Genomic DNA, 26,664 nt, shown 5'->3' on the forward strand with positions numbered 1-26,664 from the left:
AAGTTGGCTTTTTTGGCAGAAGACTAAACTCCACAGAGAAAACTGCTCAAACTGTGAAAGCAGTCATTAGCTTAAAGAAGTCTGTGCTGCGTTATCAACGAGCCAGAGCCAAAAAGGTCTCCGCCCATGAGTGCCACTCCAGAGACACACGCTCAGATTGATTTGGCCTCTGGGAGGGAAAAACACAGGTTACACTGCATTGTATACATTGCTCTGGTCAGGCATTTATCCGAGCTGTCTACTGTTTATATTTGATTCCTGCACAGTTGGTGTGGAGCACCCATAATTTCATTGTAAATGCACAATGACAATAAAGGGCTATTCTACTCTACTTTTTATGCATCAGTGGGTACTTTAGCAACACTCTTACTGGATCTCATTCTGAGAGAAAAAAAAAAGTTATATACAAGGAGTGCAGAATTATTAGGCAAATGAGTATTTTGTCCACATCATCCTCTTCATGCATGTTGTCTTACTCCAAGCTACATAGGCTCGAAAGCCTACTACCAATTAAGCATATTAGGTGATGTGCATCTCTGTAATGAGAAGGGGTGTGGTCTAATGACATCAACACCCTATATCAGGTGTGCATAATTATTAGGCAACTTCCTTTCCTTTGGCAAAATGGGTCAAAAGAAGGACTTGACAGGCTCAGAAAAGTCAGAAATAGTGAGATATCTTGCAGAGGGATGCAGCAGTCTCAAAATTGCAAAGCTTCTGAAGCGTGCTCATCGAACAATCAAGCGTTTCATTCACAATAGTCAACAGGGTCGCAAGAAGCGTGTGGAAAAACCAAGGCACAAAATAACTGCCCATGAACTGAGAAAAGTCAAGCGTGCAGCTGCCAAGATGCCACTTGCCACCAGTTTGGCCATATTTCAGAGCTGCAACATCACTGGAGTGCCCAAAAGCACAAGGTGTGCAATACTCAGAGACATGGCCAAGGTAAGAAAGGCTGAAAGACGACCACCACTGAACAAGACACACAAGCTGAAATGTCAAGACTGGGCCAAGAAATATCTCAAGACTGATTTTTCTAAGGTTTTATGGACTGATGAAATGAGAGTGAGTCTTGATGGGCCAGATGGATGGGCCCGTGGCTGGATTGGTAAAGGGCAGAGAGCTCCAGTCCGACTCAGACGCCAGCAAGGTGGAGGTGGAGTACTGGTTTGGGCTGGTATCATCATCAAAGATGAGCTTGTGGGGCCTTTTCGGGTTGAGGATGGAGTCAAGCTCAACTCCCAGTCCTACTGCCAGTTTCTGGAAGACACCTTCTTCAAGCAGTGGTACAGGAAGAAGTCTGCATCCTTCAAGAAAAACATGATTTTCATGCAGGACAATGCTCCATCACACGCGTCCAAGTACTCCACAGCGTGGCTGGCAAGAAAGGGTATAAAAGAAGAAAAACTAATGACATGGCCTCCTTGTTCACCTGATCTGAACCCCATTGAGAACCTGTGGTCCATCATCAAATGTGAGATTTACAAGGAGGGAAAACAGTACACCTCTCTGAACAGTGTCTGGGAGGCTGTGGTTGCTGCTGCACACAATGTTGATGGTGAACAGATCAAAACACTGACAGAATCCATGGATGGCAGGCTTTTGAGTGTCCTTGCAAAGAAAGGTGGCTATATTGGTCACTGATTTGTTTTTGTTTTGTTTTTGAATGTCAGAAATGTATATTTGTGAATGTGGAGATGTTATATTGGTTTCACTGGTAAAAATAAATAATTGAAATGGGTATATATTTGTTTTTTGTTAAGTTGCCTAATAATTATGCACAGTAATAGTCACCTGCACACAGATATCCCCCTAAAATAGCTCAAACTAAAAACAAACTAAAAACTACTTCCAAAAACATTTTTTGGGTTCATTGAGAACATGGTTGTTCAATAATAAAATTATTCCTCAAAAATACAACTTGCCTAATAATTCTGCACTCCCTGTATATTCTGCACGCTACCTTCCTGCAGCAGCTGCACAGTTTGCCTGCTTTGGGTTGAAAACCTTATTTTGGGCTTTTTCCGGAGCCGAGGCCGGCCTTAGTGTGACACCTGGCCCGTGACTGAGCCTCGCTCCTCCTCTTCCTGATTTTCCCAGATGATAACTCTGCCCTGTTTATCCATATTCCATTATCTGCCATTTGAATCCTGGAAAGTCAGGCTGTACATCCTGCTGCTGTTACTTCACCTTTGCCTGTCTCCTTGAAATGACCTTTAGTATCACACGCTGGAAGATGCTCCACAGACGACGGGTTTTCCAACTTTAATATGGGAAAGCTGGCTGCGTGCCTCGAATATGAAAAGGATTGCTTCAGTTCTGCTCGTGGACAACGTCAGAGGAGCTTCTGTACTCCAAAGGAGATGGGTGTTACCAGTGTCACTGCTGTCAGCAAGAACAGGAGGCTACGGTTCACACAGACTCTCAAACCTGGACAACAGAAGCTGGAGAATCGTTTCCTGGTCTGACGAGTTTAAAGCATGGATCCATCCTGTCTGTGTCCGTGTTCAGGCTGCTGCTGGTGTGACTCTCAGTACCAGCTGAGCATCATTTAAACTCCACAGCCTGCCTGAGTGCTGCCGCTTCTTCAGTGTTTTTAGCAGGATAACAAAGCCCCGTGTCTCAAAGCTCAGACTGGTTTCTATAACATGACCATGAGTTCACTGCACCCAGACGGCCTCACAGTCACAGATCTCAGCTGTGTAATGATGTCACAATGACGTCATAAAAACCCGGACCAAAATCCTCGAGGCTGAGCTCAGACACCCTTCAGAGGAAGCTCACTTCAGCCCTGTTATATCTTTCTGATGAGCGTGTGTTGCAAAAGTAGATGATGATTAAAACTTGAAATATTTACACCTGTTACAGTCACAAAGACACATTTGCAAACTCTTTGATGCTTTTTCACAGGAAGAGGCAGCGTACCTTAATTTTTTAGGACATGCCCGAAGCCCATCTGAGTAATTGCGACTCCAGCGAGGAATAAAAAGAGTTTTCACTTCAAGAAACATAAGTCTGCTTGAGGAGGGACTCCATCCAGAGATGAGCAAAAGTCTAAACATCTCCTTGCGATTCAATTACAAACTTTTGTCGGAGGGGGTGGATGTGTCCTCGGTAAACTGCTCTTTTAGATTGTACGGGAAATGGTTAGAATTTCCTCAGAAAATAAATGGATTACTTGAGCCTCTGGGAGTCACTGTGAGAGCAATCAAACTGGTCGGCCAGGTGGAGAAAGGATGCACAACCTCACAGTTACTGGTTCAATTTACCGTGGCTCATGGTCGTTTGAAATTACAAAGGTAGAAGGTAACAGAAGCCATCACTGCAGCTCCTCCTCCCCGTGGGCGAGTGGGGACTCATTTAATCTCGGGGGGGGGGGGGGGGGGGGGGTCTCGGAGCTGCAGGGGCTGTAATCAATTTGGACTGACATGATTATTTCTTTTTATTCAACCACGAAAGCTTCTTTGAGCCATGACTGAGTTACAGACGGAGAAAGCACGATGTGATAAATGAAGTAAAAGTTGTCCGTCTCTCTGCCGCCATGCTACGTCACTGCCACTTTGCTTCAGTTGCAGGGAAACAATTACTTCCTGTTAATGAGAAGCTTTACAGTGTCTGCATCACAGAGAACTGCAGGAGTCACAGAGAGAGCCCTCTCCGTTTAGAAATCACTGAGATTCAGACAAGCACCGGCAGCGAGACAACGTGCTCTCGAGGTAAACAACACCTTCCCCATGCTCTCCGTCCTCAGGTAGACCATCGCCACGTGAATGTCCGTGACCCTGTCGGACGTTTTAGGAGCACTTTGTCTCCCTCGTGGCTCAGACACAACATGAAGGCAGCGCGACAGCTCTTCCTGCGTCTGACACTCAGGGCTCCCTGAAGTCATCACAAACACTTGTTTACTTCTTTAAATGCTATAATCTCACTGCAAACACTCACTGCCTAATTTATCCTGCCATGATGCTCTCAATATTTTCCATTCTGCTCCTTTTTCTACTGACTTAATGCCGGCAATTGCACCCACACCCGTGGTTAAAATATCGCTGTAACTACAGGAAACGCCAGAAGAAGAAAAGCCCAAACGAGCGTGACGCTGGAAGCTGCACGCACATGCTCCTCTTTGTGTTTCTCTCTCGTCTTTCTCTCAAACAGCTGCTGACTTCAGTTATCGGCGTCTGTGACAGTGAACAGGTGAAGAAGAAACGTCCAGCGGTGTGTGCGGTGCTCTGTGCAGCTTTGATGAAGAGCTTGACCCGATTAAAACAGACTTGTTGGAAACATACACCTGAGTGTTTGCTCTAAGCGCAGAGTTGGCCTCGAGCAGCCGCTGGATTTCCTGCCAGAGCAGTTTAATAAGCATCAACCCGGCTGGTTACAGCGAGTGCACGGAGGCGTTCGCCCGCAGCTGCAAACACGACAGTTGTGGGAAACCACTGCTCTGTGGCGTGCAGCTGTGAGGGAGGGGATGATGGATGCGGCTCCATGTATAAATGTGAGCTCTAAGAAGTTCAGTTCAGTTCATTTTTATTTCAAACATATACATTCACCAACATTTTATAATATCATCCCATGCAGTTGTTTGAAAAGGAAAAGTGATGAATCTCAGACAACAGCAGCGGGCAGCAGCAGGTTTAACACAGAAACTCTGATTTTAAACTTAACAATCCAGATGTGACACAAGTGCAGACCAGCAACAGTGCAGTTTATACACAGTGTCCTACAATCTGATCACAGACACTGAGGACCCTCCTCTTCAGCTCCGTCCTTTTCTCCATTAACTCGTCACCTTCTCGAGGTGCTAGCCTCAGGGCGGGACTGAAACTTCAGCTTCAGACATGGAAGAGTTGTGAATTATTATTTTTTTAGCTCGTGTCTCATCCCGCAGCGCACAACTGAAAACAAGCATGACAAACAGGAAAGAAATTCACACACACACACACACACACACACACACACACACACACACACACACACACACACACACACCTCTCTGTCCTGCCCGGCAAACACAACCTCCGTTAACTGTTATGAGTGAGAGGGCGCCTGACACAGACGCAGAGAGCTGGGGAACCTGCCAAAGCTACCTGTAATCACACTGAAGTGGACTTCCTGTTCACTTGGCTAATCAAAGTGGCCTTTCATGTTCCTTTTTCGTGCAGCACCGGGGTTCTCTCCCAGGCCCACCATGAGTGGCTTTGACACACAGCAGGGGAAAAATCATGGTGTCTAACTCATTTAGATTCACCACAACAAACAGCAAAAATGCCACATTTTGCTCGTATTTCCTGACTGTAGCTCAGGTGGTAGAGCAGGTCAGCTATTAACCGGAAGGTTGGTGGTTCGATCCCAGGCTCCAAGGCCCAAATATCCTTGGGCAAGATACTAACCCCATGTTGCTGTCCGATGCACCCATTGGAGTGTGAATGTGTATAATGTTAGACAGTAAGCACTTCACAGTTTAGAAAAAGTGAATGGGTGTGATTGGGTGAATGAATTAGTTGTATAAAAGCGCTTTGAGTGCTCAGATAGAGTAGAAAAGCGCCATGTAAGTACCAGTGCATTTACTATTCAAGCAAAGACCTTTAAAAAGGCTGAAAAAAATAAAACCAAGTGAAACAGATTCATCACCCCACTCTCTGTAAAACTGACAGACGTGAAAGGAACTTTTACAACATACCTTCCACAGTCAGTAATTTATGCTTTCATCCATCAACTACCGCAGAGATTCTGAGCTGTTCCCAGACCAGCAGAGAGTCTACCACAGGCCTGTTACCAGAAACCAGATGCTGAACCATCAAACATGGCTGTGCACCGCCTGCACGTCAGAGTCCCTCCCCTGCCTCAGATGCTGTAGTGAGCCACCCTAATGAGGAAATTCATTTCAGCCAATTCTAATCCCAGTCTTACTCTTCAGCCTCTACCCAGACCCCTAACCCCAACCCCACAGGTGTGGACTCTGTTGGATCAGGCCTCTGTTCATCTCAGCAGATAGATAAAGTGTCTGCATCATTGCAGACGCCGGGGCAAACCCTCCCATCGCTCATGGATACAATAGGATCCCTCCACCTGCCTCACACACCCGGAACAGAAAAGATTTTTACTGACTAACCCAAGTACTTCATTTGTTTCACTGCAGCCTTCACACTCTGCAAAGCCATGCAATGGGCCCTTTAGCAGGCCTCCGGGCCACATGTATGACACCCCTTATACAGAGTACAACAGGCGATGGGGAGGGAAAACAACCAACACGTGTGGGGTGCCCGAGACGCTGACTGGCTGACCGTCGACGTGCTTATCTGCAGGAAAAACACATCCACTGCATTTTAATCTAACTCCCTGGACAGAAGCATGAGAAGTGGAGGAGAGGAGGGTGGAAGTGTAGGAGGATGGAGTTGCAGGGCAAGCCTGACCTTCCCCACCCAGCAGGAGGTCTGTGCTAAAGACAGAAATCCTCAGGCTGACCTCTCTACTTGCAGCCCAGCTCTGCTTGCTGTGTCTCTTTTAGCTCAGAGAGCCGATGGTTTGGTTAAAATGTGCGACGTGCAGAATCATTTCTCATGTGTGACCTTTAGGGTCGATTATCAGGTGAAACCTATATTCTCCGATCTCACAGTGGGAGCTCGGTGATGCAGTGATGCAGCTCTATATGGTCAAAAGCATGTGGACGCCTGACCACATGCAGCTTCCATGATTTGGAAAAACAAATGCAAGGAATAGTTTGGGTTAGTGGATAAGTGCTGTGAGCAGGTAGAGTTACACCCCACACTTCCAGAAACAAGCGGAAAGACTCAACGCTTGTGCCGCTCGCTAAAACAAAGTGCTTCTGTAACGCGGTTAAAGGACCAGGGCGCCTGACTGCAGCCTCATAGACAATGAGCTATCAGAATAAGATTCGACTATGGAGCCTAAGGGTGTGAATAAAACACAGGAAACAAAAGTAGAGCTCAAATATATATATATATTATGTTTGTTATGAGAAGTGTATAGACGGATGTACAAAAGAAATACAACTTTGGAGATTCCCCCTTAACTCCAGACTGGAAAGAACGCATTGTTCAAAAACTCAACACTATTCCTGAAGTATTTGCCAAACACGATCTGGATTTCGGCAGGACCAACAAAGTTAAACACCAAATCAAATTGTCCGATCCAACTCCTTTCAAGCAAAGACCACGACCAATTCACCCTCAAGATCTTGATGCTGTCAGGAAGCACCTGCAAGAACTTCTTGACTCTGGCGTTATCAGAGAATCTGACTCACCATTTGCCTCTCCAATTGTGGTTGCACGCAAAAAGAACGGCAGTATACGTCTTTGTATTGACTACCGCAAACTCAATCTGCAAACAATCAAAGATGCTTATGCTCTGCCTAAACTGGAAGACACCTTCTCCGCACTTGCAGGATCAAAGTGGTTCACGGTGCTAGACCTCAAGTCGGGTTACTACCAAATCGAAATGGAGGAGAAGGATAAGGCAAAGACTGCCTTTGTCTGCCCAGTAGGATTTTGGGAATTTAATCGGATGCCACAAGGGATTACCAACGCACCAAGCACTTTCCAACGGCTGATGGAAAAATGCATGGGAGAATTAAATCTAAAAGAAGTCTTGGTTTTCATTGACGATCTCATTGTCTTTGCACCAACTCTTGAGGAACATGAAGCTCGCCTGATGAAAGTTCTCACCAGACTCAAAGATTTTGGCTTGAAGCTTTCACTTGAGAAATGCATGTTCTTCCAGACATCGGTGAAGTATCTGGGCCATGTAGTGTCCCAGGCTGGTGTTGAAACTGATCTGGACAAGATTTCCACACTCACTTCTTGGCCAGTGCCAAAAAACTTGAAGGAATTAAGATCTTTCCTTGGTTTTGCTGGGTACTACAGACGTTTTGTCCAGGGATATTCGGCCATTGTCAAGCCGTTACATGAACTCACTGCTGGTTATCCACCTTCTCAGAGGAAACTGAGACGAACTGTAAAGCCAGAGAATTACCTCAACCCCAAAGAGCCATTTGGAGGACGATGGACGCAAATGTGTCAACAAGCTTTTGAGTCCATTATAGACAAACTCACTTCTGCCCCAGTTCTGGCATTTGCTGATCCCCAGAAACCATACACACTCCACACTGATGCCAGTGCCACAGGTCTTGGTGCGGTGCTGTATCAAGAGCAGGATGGAAAAAACAGAGCTGTAGCATATGCCAGCAGAGGTCTTTCCCGGAGTGAGTCAAAGTATCCCGCCCACAAATTGGAGTTTCTTGCTTTGAAGTGGGCGGTGACTGAAAAATTCCACGACTACCTTTATGGTGCTCAGTTTACCGTTGTGACAGACAGCAACCCATTAACATACCTCTTATCATCAGCAAAACTTGACGCTACCGGTTACAGATGGCTTTCAGCTTTGTCCACTTTCACCTTCAAATTAATCTACAGAGCAGGAAAGCAGAACTCGGATGCTGATGGTTTGTCTCGCCGACCTCATGGTGAACTGTCTGATGATCCTCTGTCACAGAAAGAACGTGAGCGAATCTGGAGATTTGCATGGCAACATCTCAATGAACCAGATTATGTCTCTATTGACCAGCATACCATCAAAGCAGTTTGTGACCGTCATCTGATGTACAGTTCAAGCACGGATCCTGATCTTGCTCTGGTGTTATCCATGTCTGTCAATGTCAACAGTCTGCCTGACAGTTTCACGGACGACATCCAGTTCACCTCCATGGTACTCCCCCAAATCTCAACAGCTGACCTTGCAGCCAAACAACGCCTTGACCCTGTCATCCGGCATGTCATAGCTCAGGTTGAACGAGGCGAGTCACCACCGCCATTCCTGAGGGAAGAACTTCCCGATCTACCTCTATTACTGCGAGAAGTAAATAAACTGGAGCTCCATAACACCCTTCTCGTCAGGAAGAGACAAGTGGGAAGTGACTTCGCATACCAGCTAGTGCTACCTGAGGAATATCGACCAGTGGTACTTAACCACCTACATGATCAAATGGGTCACATGGGAATTGACAGAACGCTGGACTTGGTCCGTTCCCGGTTTTATTGGCCTAAGATGACAAGTGATGTGGTCAATAAAATAAGACAGTGCGAAAGATGCGTGAGACGCAAATCCCCATCTGAACGAGCCGCACCTCTGGTCAATATCAAAACCTCTCATCCCATGGAACTGGTGTGCATGGATTTTCTCTCTGTGGAACCAGATCGTGGAGTCAAAGACATACTTGTCATAACTGACCATTTCACAAAATATGCCATTGCTGTGCCAACACCAAACCAGAAAGCCAGGACTGTTGCCAAATGTTTATGGGACAACTTTCTTGTGCATTATGGTATCCCAGAACGTTTGCACAGTGACCAAGGCCCTGACTTTGAATCCAGAATCATCCGAGAGCTTTGTGAAATGGCTGGGATCCACAAAATAAGAACCACTCCATACCATCCAAGAGGCAATCCTGTTGAACGGTTTAACCGAACATTACTGGATATGCTAGGAACACTCACAGCTCAACAGAAATCCCATTGGAAAGATTTTGTAAAACCCCTGGTGCATGCATACAATTGCACAAGAAACGATGTTACAGGTTTTTCACCATATGAGCTTATGTTTGGCCGCCAACCTCGCTTACCGGTGGACTTGGCCTTTGGACTACCCCTTGCCAAAGAAGGATCAACATCCCACACACAATATGTGGACAAACTAAAGTCCCACCTAGAAGAAAGTTACAAGCTGGCCATCGAAAACTCAGAAAAGGTGATGAAACGTAACAAAAACAGATTTGATAAAAATGTCACTGCATCACAGCTGAATGTTGGAGACAGAGTTCTTGTGAGGAACGTGCGGCTAAGAGACAAACACAAGCTTGCAGATAAATGGGAGTCATCTGTGTACATTGTAGTGAAGAAAGCCGGCACTCTTCCTGTGTATACAGTTCGACCCGAAGGCCAAGACAAGCCCCTGAGAACTTTACATCGAGACCTCCTACTGCCCTGTGGGTATTTACCACCTGAAAAGGAAATGCTTACTAAGCAGAAGAGGAAAATGCCTGTCTTACCCGTGTCTCCTGTACGTGCTGATGATGCTGATAACAATGACGAAGAGGAACTAATCTCATACCTACCTGTTCCCTTCTCTGCTGAACCTGTCACCTTCACAACAACCATCGACTTACCCAATACTCCGCAACCTGTGCCACTTATCAACCAGCCCGATGTCCCTGTAGTATTGGCTACAGAGGAAGAGAATGCTATCCTCTCAGAGGAACCTGTACCTGCCGAAGAGGAACAAGTTATTGCTAGCGGAACCGTGGAAGCTGGCTTTGAGCCAGTTGATCTTGTCGAAACTTCTCACGATGAAGAAAGTCTGTCTTCTGATTCGGAAGCATCCAGAAGTAACTTGTCACAACACTCACCTACTGAATCAGAGCCTCTCAGTCCTGAGGCAGAACCACCCTTGAGGCATTCAACCCGCACCAGGAATCCTCCTGATCGGCTGCAATACATCAAGCCTGGTAAGCCTCTGTTAAAGAGCGTTCAGACCTTCCTGCATGGGTTAAGTTCTGTCTTCTCCTTCGCTCTTCAGGACGATGAAGAAGAGGAGACGATGCCTTCACACCTCAGCCCACCAGTCATTCGCTGCCAGCCTAGTCCATGTACGAGGACGTCCATGAGATTAGGGGGGGAGAGTGTAACCACGGTAACTTCTGACCCCACTTCCGCCAGTCCCTTTATTGTGGCGGGAATGAATCCTGTATAAGTTCTGGGTCAATCAGCTGCATGTCCCTGCTCCTCTGGCTGCTGTTGTCCCTGTGGTTGGCGTACTTGTCAGATCACGACAAATTTTGCACTACAGGCCAGTTGACAGCGTGCAATAACCCGGCCGATTCATTCATCTTTACACTACCTCACACTCGACTCAACGGTGAGTTATTTGTTTGTTTTGTTTTGTCACAATTAATGTACATGTGGAGCCGCGATCGCACATCCTACAATGCCGGTAAGCTAATGCTAGGCTAGCGACAGTAAGTGCAATTACTAGTGTCATCTATTGAATATTGTTGTTTTTGTTTATTCCATTATGGCCGAATGTTGATTTAACGTATCTAGAGTTGAATGAGTGATTTGATTTTTGTAGTTTTGTCCGTTTTGGATGTTTTTTGTTACTTTTCTGATGAAATGCCGAAACGGCCTATGAGATTTTGCATTGAGTTAAATTCCATTTACATTATTGAATCTGTTGCGCAACACCTGTGATTAAATGAGTTTTGTAAATATATTTGATTAACTTTGGATAATATTTATTAGCTTTAACGCTGATATACTTTGATGGGACCCATGAGAATGTCTTTCTATAATAGTATTTAGAATGACATTCATTATAAGAGATGATGGTTTATTGATTGTTGTATGAAACGTGGCATTGATTACTTGACTTTGTTATTTATGGATTTATGTATTTATTTTGTCACAGCAGTAGAATGCTGTTTCATTTTCTTCTGTGAATGATAATTTCTGTCTTTTGACCTTGTTTAGGTCAGGTTTTTTTTGTTCTCCCGCGATCAGCCCTGATCAGCGCGAGATGGCGAGCCACCCGACCACCGCTACGTTGCGGTAGGAATTGTGAACCTATGGACTGAATCACAAATTGTTGACACATGACCTATCACAGGTCCATGGAACTAAACTAAATCACATACTGGACTACACCTCATTCCACCTCCTTTTGGAACCTACTAAGCTGTTTTGTATTGTCAACATTATTTTTGTTTGTGATATATATGCATATGTTTTTATTTCTTTTGTACATCCGTCTATACACTTCTCATAACAAACATAATATATATATATTTGAGCTCTACTTTTGTTTCCTGTGTTTTATTCACACCCTTAGGCTCCATAGTCGAATCTTATTCTGATAGCTCATTGTCTATGAGGCTGCAGTCAGGCGCCCTGGTCCTTTAACCGCGTTACACTTCCCTTTGGCAGCAACCGGACGCGGTTCACCGTGATATGAAAACCGTTTTACCGTTCATGTCAGCCAACAGGAGGAGGAGAGGGAGGGGTCACCTGATAGCTGGAGTTGAGCGTGACTCAGTCATGCAGTGTGAAGTGGATTTTTCACTGATGTTTAAATATTTATCGGTTTCTCATCTTTGCATAAACTGTATGTGTATTAATGCCGCTTCCTGCATGCTGTGTATAAACCAGCGTGACCTCTCATTTATAGCCCGGCTTGTCTTTTTCCCTGCGGTGGTCTGAAATGTTTCGGCCCAGCAGCACCAGAGACAGGTTGGGTCCTGTCTCAGAGATCGGTGATGATGTGAGGGTGAACACTCTCTGCAAAGAGACGCTGACTGGACTGCCCAAAGCGCTGACCTCAACCCCTTCCAGCACATTTGGGATAAGCTGGAACCCTCCTGGCCTTATCGTCCCGCATCAGGATCTGAGTAATGCTCTTGAGGCCACGTGGGAACACATGCCTGCAGCCGGGTCCCCAAATCTGCTGCACAGCCCGGAGCCAGACGAGTTTAATGCCAGTGTGGCTCTCAGCCATGGACTGCACCTCATTTCCAATTTATCTGAATTTAATTGAGTTAGAAAATTCTCTTTTCACATGGAAGTAATGAAAAAGGACATTTCCATTTCATTTTAAATTCAGTTAATTAACCTCTGAAGACACTTTCACTGCTTTTCCTCTCCACGTGACTACGTTACTTCCTCTAAAAATACACGCTGCTCCATGTCAGATCTTTGACTCAGTTTGTCAGAGTCACAGGTGAGCCGAAACAGGCGCAGGAAGCAAAGGCCAGAGGAATCCGTAAAAGGTGAACGTGTGCACACATCATGTTTGTGAAAGGGTAAAAATACGACAGCCGGCAACACGCAGCACAAAGTCCCAGCGGCACACCACCTCTGTGCCACAGCGCTGTAAGAAACAACAAAGAGAAGAAGAAGAGAAAGCTCACGCGACGTCCACACGTCCTCTCTCGTTCCCATCAACAGCACATGCTAGCTGCTCAGCTGCAGCCTGTGGCAAAGTGACTCAGACAAAGGAAGCACGCTCAGCGCCACGGCGAGTCTCGGCACACACGGCCACGCGGTGAGGGTTAACGAGGAAGCTGGGACTGTTAATGAAGAGGGAAGGTCTGCTTCTGTCACAGCCACACACACACACACAGCTTTTAACACTGATGCTTCAAGTTTAACCATTCATCTGGTCCAGTCTGACATGATTGAGACCCAGGAACTGCTGACTGCTGTCAAACATAAGGCCCGGAGGCCAGAACTGGCAAGGCAAAAGAGTCCAATCTGGCTCACAGCATAGCTTTGGAATACATGACAAAGGGCGTAAACTTTGGACTTTTATTTGCCTCCGAAATAAAAACTACACCGGAGTAACTGAGCACGAAAAAGTTTTTGTTTTTAAAAGGAACGGAGATGAGATGTAAACAAACAAAAATCTTGTGTTTTACTTTTTAAATAAAGTTTTCTGCATACGTATTTCTTACAGTTGTGCAGTTCCTGCAGCCGCGGTTCTTCATCATGTAGAAAGTCATGCTTTTTCTGAGACTCTGACAGAAGGGGCGGTTATAGCGCTCGCTCCTCGAGGCTACAGTCCAAATGAAGTGAGCCGGTCTGGCTTACTGAGGATCAGAGTGGACTCTAATGGCTCATTGTGGGAAACAAGTTCCTGCTCAAGGTTAATAAACTAAGCTTCGGTGCAGTCGTTTAAAGAGCCCGCGACCTCTGAAGCGTTTCTACACTATTTAGAACCTCGTATTATTAAAGAAGATGTTTTGTTGCTTTGCAGACGACACTCACAGCTTCTTCCTCAGACTTCAGACATGTTAGAAACCTGTTTTAAGAATGAAAAGTGGAAGCTGAAGCTTACAGTGGTATGTGACGCAGCAGAGTGCCGATGCACATCTTCATCTCCAGTCCCAAAGCAGAGGCTCTTCTTCTCATGTTTGTGGCTTTTTGGCATTTCTAATGTGATCAAACGGCAACAAACGAGATGTGGCCTTCAGGTAATCAATGTGAGACACAGCAACATAACAGCATCGACTGTAAGGAACACGGCCAAGTCGTGTAGCATTCCCACCGCTGCCACTCAGAGGCTCGCTGATCCCCAGCAGCAGTTGCAGCTACGCTGAGTTCCTGCGCTTTCCCGCCATCGCTCTACTAAATTAGAATAGAGTGCTCACTTCAAAAGAAATCTGCCTGCGCTGAAATGAACTGACCTTTCGTGCAGGAGTGCAAGTCAGAGTGACGCTCAGCAGAGTGAGAGGGAGAGTTTGCTCAAGGCCGTCCACTTTTAACTCTAATCTGCCCGAGAGCTCACGCGGAAGCACGCGAGACTTGGCTGGCCAGCAGCTCTAAGAGCGCCAAACACATTTGGCACATCAGTCAAAATCACTTCCTGTGACATTTTCCATCTTTGACCGATCACACTGCAGACAGATGGCTGCAAATGTAAAAACAGCAAAGAGCGAGCGTTTTGAAGACTGAGACGCAAGTCTGAAGGTGACTCATCTCTGCTCTCCTCGAGTATCAAAATTTAAGGCCGACTTTCTTTGTTTTCAAACCGTTTAAACCACTTTAGAAGAGCAATGCAGCACCTCTGTATAATCACACACTACACACATCAGTCACTAAAATACAGAATACAGCAGGAGACAGTCTCAGAGGCATCCTCAGAGCATCTACAGACAACAGCGTGCTGCCCCAGTCTCATCTCGTATTTACATTCAAAAGCTAAAGTAATCTCCTGCTCACACATGTGCACGCAGTAGAAGCACCGTCCCTGCTGCAGCCCCTCCTCCTTTATCACAGCATCCAGCAGAGAATCTCACCGGACGCTCGAGTGTTTTGATTTCTCCTCCTGTTGCTGAGCGTGGCCACACTCATAGGACAAACGAGCTGCAGACAGCCGGTGCGCGCGCACGCCTTTATTAGCTTATCGGGATGTGTGTGCAGAAACCGACAGAGCGAGGCAAATTCCATCTGCATAATTCAGAGGCAATGAAGTAAATGAAGTAAATGAAGATCAACAGTGAGGCGTCATTCATGTGGAGAGCAGCGAGGATGACCTGAGAGCAGGAAACTGTATTCATCTTAAACAATCCGATAAAGCGCCCACGTTACAAAGACCTGAGGCTCCTCCCATGACCAGCGTTTCCATCAAATTAACATCTCCACATGTGACGCCTCTACAGACAGTGAAGCCTGCTGGATTTATGAGTTACCTGCTGCACTACAGCAGTGATGTTCGTGGATTCTCCATGTGCCGTTCTTCCAGATGTTTAAGTTTCTCTAACAGCAAGCAGGAAGCTCATCTCAGCTGTCACGCATTTTCATTATTTTTTAAATAATGGAGCCTTTTAATGATTCTCTCCCATCATTACAGGAGATGATCATACAACAGGTCAGAGGTCCATTTTTACCTGATACCAGGATCACCTTCTACCCCGATTCCTCCTGGGTACAGTTCTGCAGTACTTTTAGAGTCACCTTTAGAGTCCGTGTGGAGAGCACACCTGAGCATCACACTTTTTTTAACATAACAGACTCAAGAGGGCTCAGTCTTATTGTTGGATGCAGAAACTGTATTTATTGATTACTTTAATGGCCGTTATAAATATGAAAATGATCAGTCTGTACTTCAGTGAAGATTCATCATCATCCAGTGTCCTGATCCTAACCTTGAAGCCGGCAGATGTTGAGCAGCTGATGGAGGAGACCAACAATAAACAGCTGGTAGTTGACGTTAACTACCAGTTAAGCAGCAGGGAGAGAAAGTCTGTTTCTGTGCTTCCAGTCTGTAAGGTCTGTGAAAGGATAAATACACCCCCACTTTCAAGAACTACTCTGCCTTTAATGTAAATATAATGATCCCTCAATAGGTGGAAGTGTGCCCCCTGCTGACTTCAGCGTGACTCAGCAGCGGTGCACACAATCAGGCACGAGCCTGCAACACAGAGAATGAGCGGTCATGGCCAGATGAGAATCGATTGCAATTGGAGGACTACTGTAGCTATAAATAGCCTGGCGGGGCTATTACGGGGAACTGTTGGCTACTGCTGGAAACCCGGAGGAGGGAGAGGATCAGGCGAGGGAACGCATGTGAGACACGTGGCTTTGTTGTCCCTTCACTCGTCACCTCAGAGGGAGACCAGACAGGATGTGTTTATCAGCTAAAGCTGCACCCACAGTTGGTCAGTGCTAAGAATCATCCAATCATAATCCTAAAACAGGCACTCAGATGTCCTGGGCGGTACCGTAACCTTAGAGCAGCCATATTATTGGTCAGATAATGTCATTAAAAGCACAAACGCGTGTCCCAGATGTCCAGTCCAGGGACTCCAGTTAGCTGAGGTGAAGCCTAGCAGACAGCTAGCAACTACAGCCACCTGTGGTGCCATCCACCTGTCAGTCAAAGAGGCCCTGTACAGCTGTTGTGAGGGTGAAATTATCTACAGAGACCAAAACAGTCTGTACCAGCCTGTAAGCATGTTTCTTTTAACACGGGAGTCTATGGGGAGTGGCTCATTGCTGCCTCTGCTGGACACCAGAGGAACTGCAGCCAAACTTTTCCTTGTGAACATTTTTAGATTTTTATTTAGTCCAGGAGTTAAAACAACAACAACAACACAAAAGATCCAGAGCTCACAGTCTCAGTGAGCTCCTTGTGTGCAGGTTCATTCACACAACAAGTACAAATGAGTCTTTTTCATGTATGTCTGCTGTTTTTTAAATCCTCTCTAATTCATTAGAAACACAAACAGGGATGTTCCAGGTACTGTGGACTCTCTGCATCTGTGGAAGTACCTGGAACTGATTAGCCACATAGGGGCTCGAGTCAATAGTTCCACAGGAACCAGAACCAAGTCCAGGTAATCAGCTGAAACGACTGTTACTGACGGGATTAAAGAGCAAAACTCAGCAGCAGCGACCTTCTAATGGGACGCTTCTGTTACTATGTCTAAGAGTAAATTACTCTGCTGCCCCTTTTAGCTCCACTTTAGATAAAAGCACAAAGACAAGAGAGGAGCAGATTGTACACGTGCTGTTTGCCTCATTACGGCTTGTTAAAGAGCCTCATTTGTCAGCGGGGCCTTGGCTGTGGTGCAGACTCAGTTTTCTTTGCAGAAATAAGCCTAATAAAAATACAATAAAGGAGGCGCCTCACAGAAGTACACTCAGGAGCAGCCACACCGCTCGCTCTGCTCTCCTGCGTCAGTACACACCACTAACACGGGCCGGATTGCTGATGGCAACTCCAAAAGCAGACCTTTCATCTGCTGTTAAAGATACACGACAATTTCACATCAACCTAAAGCCATGCTGCTCTGTGAAGCTCTGCAGTCTGAAGACTACAGAGAACAGAATCAAAGAGGTTGAACACAGAAACAAGCATTCCCACACCAGACCCAGGATGCTCCTCCTGCCTGGATTGGCTCGCCCAGAGTCATCCTGGTCTGATACCTCCTGGGGGAAGAGCTCAGAGGAAGACCTCGCAACCCCAGATGGGGTTTGGTGACAGTCACGACAGTTAAACGGTGAGAAAGGGAAAGTACCAAACTGCTTATAACAGATCAGGGTCTTTGGTCTGGGTTTGTTCTCTAAAGAACAAACGCAGAAATTAGATTTCTTTAAATTGATTCCCTGCACAAGCAGTAGCTGAGATGATGCTGAAAGTGTTTAAAAACCACGACTCTGCTCAGAGCTCACATTAGAAACGCATGAAGGAAAATCTGAGCAGAGGAGTGGAAATCAGCCCATGCTGTGACTCAATGTGCAGAATAAACATACAGCGGATATAGTGGTGGGTCGTGTGATTAGGTAGAGGAAGGGTCCATGACCCTCTTGGGGACACCTCAAATCTGGGAGTTTCCACCAATTGTCCAGATGCTTTTCTTTCCAAGCTTCTTGGATGACAATGACCTGGATGAGTGAGAACCTTCACGAACATACAGCAGACACTTTAACCCACATGTCTGAGAATTGATGCATAAATAACAGTAAGAGGACGAGTTTCTTTGTAAATCCCGTGACAGCATAAAGTCGATCGTGCGTGCTGACACGCGTGCCATTTATATTCATACATAAGAAGGCTCGGCTCTCGGTCTGAAACACGTTGCAGTTGAGCCTGACATCGTGTGCAGATTTAACAGCCCGCCGCCCGACACACCGCAGACCCGCTCGTACTTACACGTGAAGATGACCATGACAGCACGCAGCAGTAGGTCGATGGCGGTGTCCCACTGATCTGGCACGCAAGCTACCATGGATGGTATGAGGATTTCTGCTGGGACATAGAACTGCAGGGCGAAGGTGATGAAGATCCCGAAGCAGTACAGGAGCTTCACGACCTGGTACATCCTGGAAAATGGGGAGGAAGGAGTGGAAGGAGTCAATTAATGTGTGGAAAAATGTGACCTATCCCGCTTATTTTTACTCCTAGATTCTCCTAGAGTAGCTTTGCATGACTCATAGTTCAAAATAATGCTATGTTTTAAACAAGCCATTTCGCCTCCCCACTCTTTGAGTGAAGTTTCTTCTGATTGGCTGCCACTCACCTACAGACAGTTTAAAGAGCAGGTAGGTGGAGCTGGAGAGGATTTCCACTCTCACCAAGGCAGAGAAAAACCCTTTGAGGTTGAGTGTTTATTTCCTCAGTGTCCGGCTGGAGAGAGGGGGTAGCTTGTGTGCCCCTGAGCCAGATAAGAGCCATAAAACTGATTTAAAACCTGATGCAGCTGTCACTCTGATCTCAGCATGCTCTGCACTTTTGGAGACTCAGTCAATCCACCACCGCTAGAGCTTGTGGAACATGTGAGCACAGAGCCAGGAAACTGAAGGAGAAACCAGTAACAGCAGCTCTCACCTGGACTTACTAAAGTAATGTAAACACATTCAGATCCATGGCTTCCAGATTCATTCATCATGCAGTGTCCGCAGGTTTCCTGATGCAAATACAACAAGCTGTGGATGTGAAGCATCAGCTCTGAGTATCTATCTATTAGGGGTGCAACAATACACAAAATTCACGGTTCAGTTCGGTTCGATACTTTGGTGTCATGGTTCGATATTTTTTCGATACAAAAAAAAAAAAAAAAAAAAAAAAAAAATGTTCATGCCTTTTTAATTTGTCATTTATTAAAATTATAAATATATATTTTAACTCAAATGTACAGTTTTTAAATTTAATGCTGCTGTTACAACAAAGTAATAAAAAAAATAAATATATCTGATTGAGGAATCGCTCATCTTTGGAAAACAGAGTTTATTACAGAGAAATGTCTCTTTCCAAAATAAAAGCTATACTATACGCTTCTTCTGGGCTATATTCTCAGCAGCATATTAAACAGATCAGGCACCCATAAGGAGAATCATGTGCTAACGGCTGTCTAAATGACTCGGGTAAAGTTTGTAGCATGCGTGCCTGTTGTTTTTGTCTGCTTCCACTTGTCTTTGCACTAGGATGATGTCGGAGTAAATGTGCACGGCCAACACGTTAACGAGCTAACTGCGCTAACACACTAGTTCCCACCAATGTAATTGAGCATTGCGTGGCACATCCAACATACGGTTTTACTTTAGTCCATGATGCGCTTACCTTCAGGGTCATACGTCACATGAAAACCAAAATAGTTCCAAACGCCAGATCTGAATGAGGGTGGGGGAGGTTCAATTTGCCATGTTGCAAGGAGAGCTTAACTTCTGTCTCGCTAGCTTGCCCTGCGTTCAGTGAATCTGCGTTCGACTACTCCGCCTAGGCTGCACTGTCGAGCGCAGATCCACTGAGCACTCAACACAGACAGCATCATCAGAAGGAAAGTTGAACACTCCAGCTGGCTGGAGTGTACACACACACACACACACACACACACACACACACACACACACACACACACACACACACACACACACACACCTACCTTCAACCTTTCCCTCTCTCTGTCTGTAGTCCCAGCCTGCTTCAAAATGGCCACCATCGTCCCTGTACCCAAATCCTCCACCATCTCCTCATTGAACGACTGGCGACCTGTAGCCCTGACCCCCATCGTAAGCAAATGCTTCGAGAAGCTGGTCAGGGACTTCATCTGCTCTGCACTACCCGACTCACTGGACCCTCTACAGTTTGCATACCGCCACAACAGGTCCACTGATGATGCCATAGCCCTGACACTACACACTGCCCTGTCACACCTGGAGAAGAGAGACACGTATGTGAGAATGCTGTTTGTAGATTACAGCTCAGCATTCAATACCATCGTTCCCTCGAAGCTGGACAGGAAACTGCAGGATCTAGGACTGAGCAGCTCCCTCTGCAGCTGGATCCTTAGCTTCCTGTCTGACAGACGCCAGGTGGTCAGACTGGGCAGCATCACCTCATCCCCCATCACACTGAACACTGGTGCTCCACAGGGGTGTGTACTGAGCCCTCTCCTGTACTCACTCTACACCTACGACTGCACGGCCACTAACAGCTCCAACATCATTGTGAAGTTTGCGGACGACACTACAGTGGTGGGTCTTATCACCAACGGTGATGAGACGGCTTACAGGGAGCAGGTCAGCGCCCTGACCCACTGGTGTCAAGACAACCATCTCACCCTCAACGTCGCAAAGACAAAGGAGTTGATAGTGGACTTCCGGAGGTGCAGAGAAGTACACACCCCCATCACCATCAACGGCGCTGCTGTGGAGAGAGTGAGCAGCTTCCGGTTCCTTGGAGTACATCTGGCTGAGGATCTTACGTGGTCAGTACACACAAACAAAACAGTGAAGAAGGCGCAGCAGCGCCTCTTCTTTCTCAGGAGACTGAAAAGATTCGGCATGAGCCCCCGCATCCTCAGGACCTTCTATCACTGTGCCATTGAGAGCATCCTCACTGGATGCATCACCACCTGGTATGGCAACAGCACCGCCTACAACTGCAAAGCTCTCCAGCGAGTAGTGCGGTGCTCTGAACGGATAATTGGAGGTGAGCTTCCCTCCCTCCAAGACATCTACAGGAAGCGGTGCCTGAGGAAAGCGGGGAGGATCATCAAGGACTCCAGTCACCCCAGCCATAAACTGTTCAGACTGCTTCCATCAGGAAGGAGGTTCTGCAGCATCCGGTCCCGTACCAGCAGACTGAGAGACAGCTTTTTCCATCAGGCCATCAGACTGCTGAACACTTCATAGACACCTCAGCTTCACTACTGGAACTTCAACATTATGCACTCCACACTGTATATAAATGCCACTTGTTTTGCACATATTCAACTCTGTATATTTTATATATTTTATTATTATTATTATTTTATTTTTTTTATTTAATTTGTAAAAATGTGCACACACACACACACACACACACACACACACACACACACACACACACGAAAATATTTAGTATACACATCCAGAAATGCATACACTATTATATATTGTACATATATTTATTAGTTTCAGGTTGGCCATTCTTGTATTTTGCTCGTTTGTGTTGTTGTGTTTGCACATCTCTGTTGCTTGTGGGGCTCGCACACAAGAATTTCACTCGCATGTGCTGTGCCAGTGTGCCTGCACATGTGATGTGACAATAAAAGTGATTTGATTTGATTTTGATTTGATAAAATAAATTAAAAAAATTTTATTGTTCGATACATATGCGTACCGAACCGAAAGCACTGTATCGAACGGTTCAATATTGATACGAGTATCGTTGCACCCCTACTATCTATGGGTCTAAAACACAGTAAAACAGGTTTTAATATTTTAATGAGACACTGGGTCCCAATCCTGCCACCTTTCTTCTAAACAATGAAGATTTAAGTCTCTTTGCTCTTCGGCACATCACATCTGCTGAGTCTGGACGTACCACACTGTGCTTCAGTTTAGTTTAGGAGGTTTGGACTTGTGTATTGAGACGCACCTGCACCACAAACACACACAATAGTTTGTGTTCCTGGAGGTTTGAGGCAGTGACACACAGTGTTGGGGAGTAACGGAATACATGTACCGCCGTTACGTATTTAAAATACAAAATATGAGTAACTGTATTCCGTTACAGTTACCATTTAAAAAGGTGGTATTCAGAATACAGTTACTTTGTTGAAATAAATGGATTACACTGCGGTACTTTCCTGTTTCATTTTGTCGCGGGTCAGGACTGTTTGGGTTTTGTTTGACAGCTACGTGCTGTTGTTCCAGGCGGCAGCGTTACGGTTGCCATGGTTACAGGGCGACGCTCTCTCTCTCTCTGCGACTGTGTGTTTCCTGGGTGAGAGAGCGCCTTTTCGTTGTTGTTGTTGTGCTAAGCTAATAGGCAGAATGCTACAAGCATAGCTCTAAAGAATGTAGCATCATGGGCAGTGTCTGTGAGCGCGAGGAGGGAGAAAAAGGGGAGTGGAAAGGTACAAGTTGTCATCGAGGAAAAACGGGAGCTGGAAGCATGTAAATATAATAATAACAACCACTTCAGCCAAGAAGAGTGCCTGACGAGCCCAGTTGTAAGTAAGCTATTAAGACTCGACTGTACACCGTGTTCATGTTTTCCTCCGAAAACAATAAGTTCCGTTGGAGCAGTCTTTCGACACCTCTCTCTGTGTCTCGCAAGAAAAGGTGACCCACACAACAAAGTAAAGCTATTTTTCGGCTACGAGCTGACACGGACCCCGCCGTATTAGTCTGAGGTCCCTTTACTACAGTTCGGAGTCGCGGACCTTCAGTAATAGTAATAAATCACACAGCAATAGTACATTCACGTTGTTGTAAAAAGCATGATAATATATTAAGTAATCCAAAGTATTCAGAATACGTTACTGTCATTGAGTAACGTAACGGAATACGTTACAGAATACATTTTGGGGCATGTATTCTGTATTTTGTAATGGAATACATTTTAAAAGTAACCTTCCCAACACTGGTGACACAACAGGAGGAGATGTGCTTGGGTGGAGTCATCTGAGTGCACAGCTGACTCCACCCATCCTGTGGTGTCTTATGTGATTCTCTGAGTGCTGTAGGACATTAACCAGCACAAATGTTTTTAAACATGCCGACTCGACTCGATTTCTAATCCTGAGCGTTGTGGCGGTATCTCACCAGCAGTTAGGTAGGTTCAGTGTGATGCTGCCGCCGATGTGCTCTCCAAAGCACATGTATCCTATGGTTCCCAGGCTGATGTAGAGGAAGGTGACGATGCCCATGCCCAAATAGAGAACCTGGGTGAACCTCTGTGGCCTCTGCATCTTGTTCTCCAGGGGCAGAACCTGCAGAGAGAAACTCTGTTAGCGGGACATTTCAGTGACACGTGAAGGCTCAGTGGTGTCTGCTCACACTGATGCCCTGAAAGCTCGCCTTCGCCAGGAAGCTTTGCTTTTTTATAAACCAGATTTAACTGAATTAAATGGAGCTTTTGGAAAATGTAGCTTATCAGCCAGGCTTCATCATTATAAAGACAAGCTTCTCTGCATGGACAGGAAAAAGGCCAACTCTGAAACACACGTGTCTGCAGGGCAGATGTTAGCGAGAGTCATACGATGCTTTGAAAAATGTCAAAATGAGGCAAATGTTCTTAAATAAACATCAATAAAGTGAAATAATAACATATCAATAATGTATCTGTAATGAGTAATTGTGACATTAACACTGGGTTACACACCGTGTGTGCTTCAATGGTCACCGGTGAGCGGCGGTGGACTTTAAACGCTCTGAAATCGGACGACTGATTTTGACTCACGTTGTGCTTCATACTGTGAATACCTTCCAGCTCTGAGCGTACACAAGAGTGGGTGCAAATCTGGCACTTTAAAAAAAAAAAAATATATATATTTTTTGGCCTTTTTCTGTCTTCGACAGATACAGAGAAGACTGACCGGAAAGCGGAGGGAAACATGCGGCAAAGGGCCGCGGGTTGGACTCGAACCCGAGCCGGCCGCTCTCAGTCATGCGGCATATGGTCGCCTGCTCATCCAAATATGGCACTTTTTAATTCAAATATGACAGTATTAGAAAATGACTGTGAAGGAGTCACAGCATGAAGGTGAGCCTGGCCTATGTAGCTAACAGGAGACCTTTCATATGTTGACACGAGCCCTCAAAGTTTACCCAGAATGCACTTTATTACTCTGACAGGTGACTCACACTGACACTCGCAGCTGCACAGATTCCAGATCTGTGACACGTGATATCTGCTGCACTGATGAAGACACGATTTTAAAAAATGATTAAAAAGCACCGTCTCTTTGTGCTATATGGGCCTGTAAATCTGAAAATATTTATAGTGATGTCAAAGTTTGTATACCTGCATTAATTGCACAGTCAACAGTCTTATCACATCTGAGCTTTTATCTTTTATCTTTTAATGTATCGTTTTAAAAACTTGGAACTGCAGTGAACTGTGTTCGATCATCTTGAAATATTGCTTTGAATTGTTTAGGTGAACACGGGGATTTTGACAGTAAAATCATTCACAGACTTTACATTCCACACTCTGTTATTAAAAATGGTCAGTGGGACGTGCTGGTGTAATCCCCCTCTTTCTGGACCCCTGCTGCTCTCCTATCTCCAGCCCCCCCCCACAGCAGCGTGATGCATGATGCCTCATTTGCATAAAGAAATCCAACGGTAATGCAGGGGGAGATAACAGTGCCGTTTATAATCCACGTAATCGAGGCACATAGGTGTTTCACATTGATACAGTCATAAAGTTTTCGGCAGCACATGCGTGCATGTGTTACCATCAGCCACTCACTCACCACTCCAATGCCTTCGAAGGCAAAGATGGCCGTTCCGAAGAAGAGAGGGTAGTCTTTAGCTCTGCCAACTTTTGGGAGGTCAGTGGGGTTTGAGATGTTCTGTAGAGAAACAAAACAAAATAGATCCACAGCCAGTTAGAGCTGTTCTTCAACTAATCGCATCCTCGCTACTCTTAACATGATTAGCCGAGAAAAAGCTGCACAATGAAAATGAACTGCTGCAGACTTAAAAATTACAGATGGAGTGAGGTGTTAAATGTTATCTGCACGACAGCCCTGTTCTTCACAACAATACAAATAAGAGAGCATCCGCTCAAAGAGCTCCACGCAAGCAGCTCGGCCAGCTGTGTCAGACACATGCCATTATTTCTGTATCTTTTGGCTCTTATTTTGAAAATTCAAACTCTGGTCTGGGACATGAATGATTCTTTCTCTACTGCGAGATGGAGGGTCACCTAAGCACTAAATGTACTACCTGTGCATGATTTATTATAAAGCATGTGTCTGTGTGCAGGTATCTGCAGAGGAGCACCGAGTTAACCTTCTGTCTGCAAACTTTGAGCTCATGCCGAGAGGAAAAAGTCCCACCGAGCAGCAGAAGATCCAGATTGTTTTCAAAGCTGCTAGTGGCCTTTATGCTCTGCTTATCCCCAAATGTGCTGCTCAGATGATCCATCAGCCACAGTCATCTCACAGGCTGCACGCACAACCTTCTCCACCACGCGCTGCTGCAGGGAGCTCTTACTTATCCAGGTAACAAACAAGCTTCTGCTCAATGTCACAACTTAATGAGACCACAGAGGGTGAAAAACGAGGCTACAACCTTGACTGAAGGCAATCGAATCAGAGAGAAACCTGCGGCTCACCGTGAGTGAGTAGTAGTAGATCAGGAACAAACTAGCCGTCATGGCCACATTGGCCCCCAGAGAGAACGGGGCCAGGCACTTCAGGTTGCGGATAAAGACCAGCAGGATGATGGCAGGCAGGAAGCAGAGCATGTATAGGCGGGAGTCAAAGCTCGGGACCAGGACCTGGGTCTGGTTGGTGTAGTTCGTCTGGCAGCTGATGGTGGTGGCGTTGGCAGCTTCTACCACCTGGTGAAGGCAGGTCAGATAAAGAGAGGATGATGCTCATTCTGCTGAAAAGGTCTTAAACACCAAAGGAGTGATTACAACCCAGGACTGGATAGAGATCGTCTGCAGGCTCAAACCAATCAGAGCTAGAGCTCGGGCAGTGTGTGCAGGTTTTCTGAGACATAAAAATCATACGAAATTCTCTCTGTGGAAATAAATAACAGAGCAAATATCATGTGTCTTTCAAAGTAAGAGCATGGGGCTTGTCCACCTGGAAATGGAATGTGTTGTGTTCTCCGAAGGTTGAAAACTGTGGATATTTCAGATCTGTGTTTGTGTCATGTTTCTGCTCAGCTCTTCAACACACGGCTCTGTATTTACTGAGCCGAGTCAGTCTGAATCTCTGAGTAAAATCACCGCCCACCAGATGTTTGACTGCTGCTTCAGCAAAAATGAGCGGACACAAAATACATGCAGGCAGGCGGCACCCCCTAGTGGCTAAAAACTGAACTACACAAACTGAGCCTGTCTTGATCGCCATCATTTCCATCACCTCACACACTCCCTGCTGAAATAAGTGATCGTCTGATTTTCCTCCATATCAGTGTGTTTCATGGTATTCTATTCTCTCAGTAAAGACAAAACCACAGGAGTATGAACCGAACATAATTAAATATTTACTCATGCAAACATCCATAAAATTATTAGATCATGTGTTTACTCTACAGTCAGTCTGTCTGCACTTTCTTTAAACTGAGGCAGGTGGCTGAAGCTCAGCGTGCCTCCTCACGCTTGGCCTGATAGGACAGATTACTTCTGGAGAACATTTTCAGGTTT

The 26,664-nt window shown here is 45.7% G+C and overlaps 1 protein-coding gene across 3 annotated transcripts in view; it reads right to left on the reverse strand.

The window, feature by feature from the left end:
- Positions 1-26,664, reverse strand: part of slc36a1 (solute carrier family 36 member 1) — a 44,237-nt gene that overhangs the window by 6,327 nt on the left and 11,246 nt on the right. For 2 of the 3 annotated variants that reach the window (XM_024804189.2, XM_024804188.2), the window contains exons 8-11: positions 25,621-25,848; positions 24,755-24,853; positions 23,100-23,266; positions 18,220-18,389 (exon numbers count right to left, since the gene is read on the reverse strand). In XM_024804189.2, coding sequence (XP_024659957.1) covers positions 18,220-18,389; positions 23,100-23,266; positions 24,755-24,853; positions 25,621-25,848 — 664 coding nt within the window. Of the gene's footprint in view, positions 1-15,592; positions 15,735-18,219; positions 18,390-23,099; positions 23,267-24,754; positions 24,854-25,620; positions 25,849-26,664 lie in introns of those variants that run through there. The other variant, XM_076890314.1, reaches the window with a different exon arrangement.

Source organism: Maylandia zebra, linkage group LG2 (assembly GCF_041146795.1).
Source record: "Maylandia zebra isolate NMK-2024a linkage group LG2, Mzebra_GT3a, whole genome shotgun sequence".
Taxonomy (NCBI): domain Eukaryota; kingdom Metazoa; phylum Chordata; class Actinopteri; order Cichliformes; family Cichlidae; genus Maylandia; species Maylandia zebra.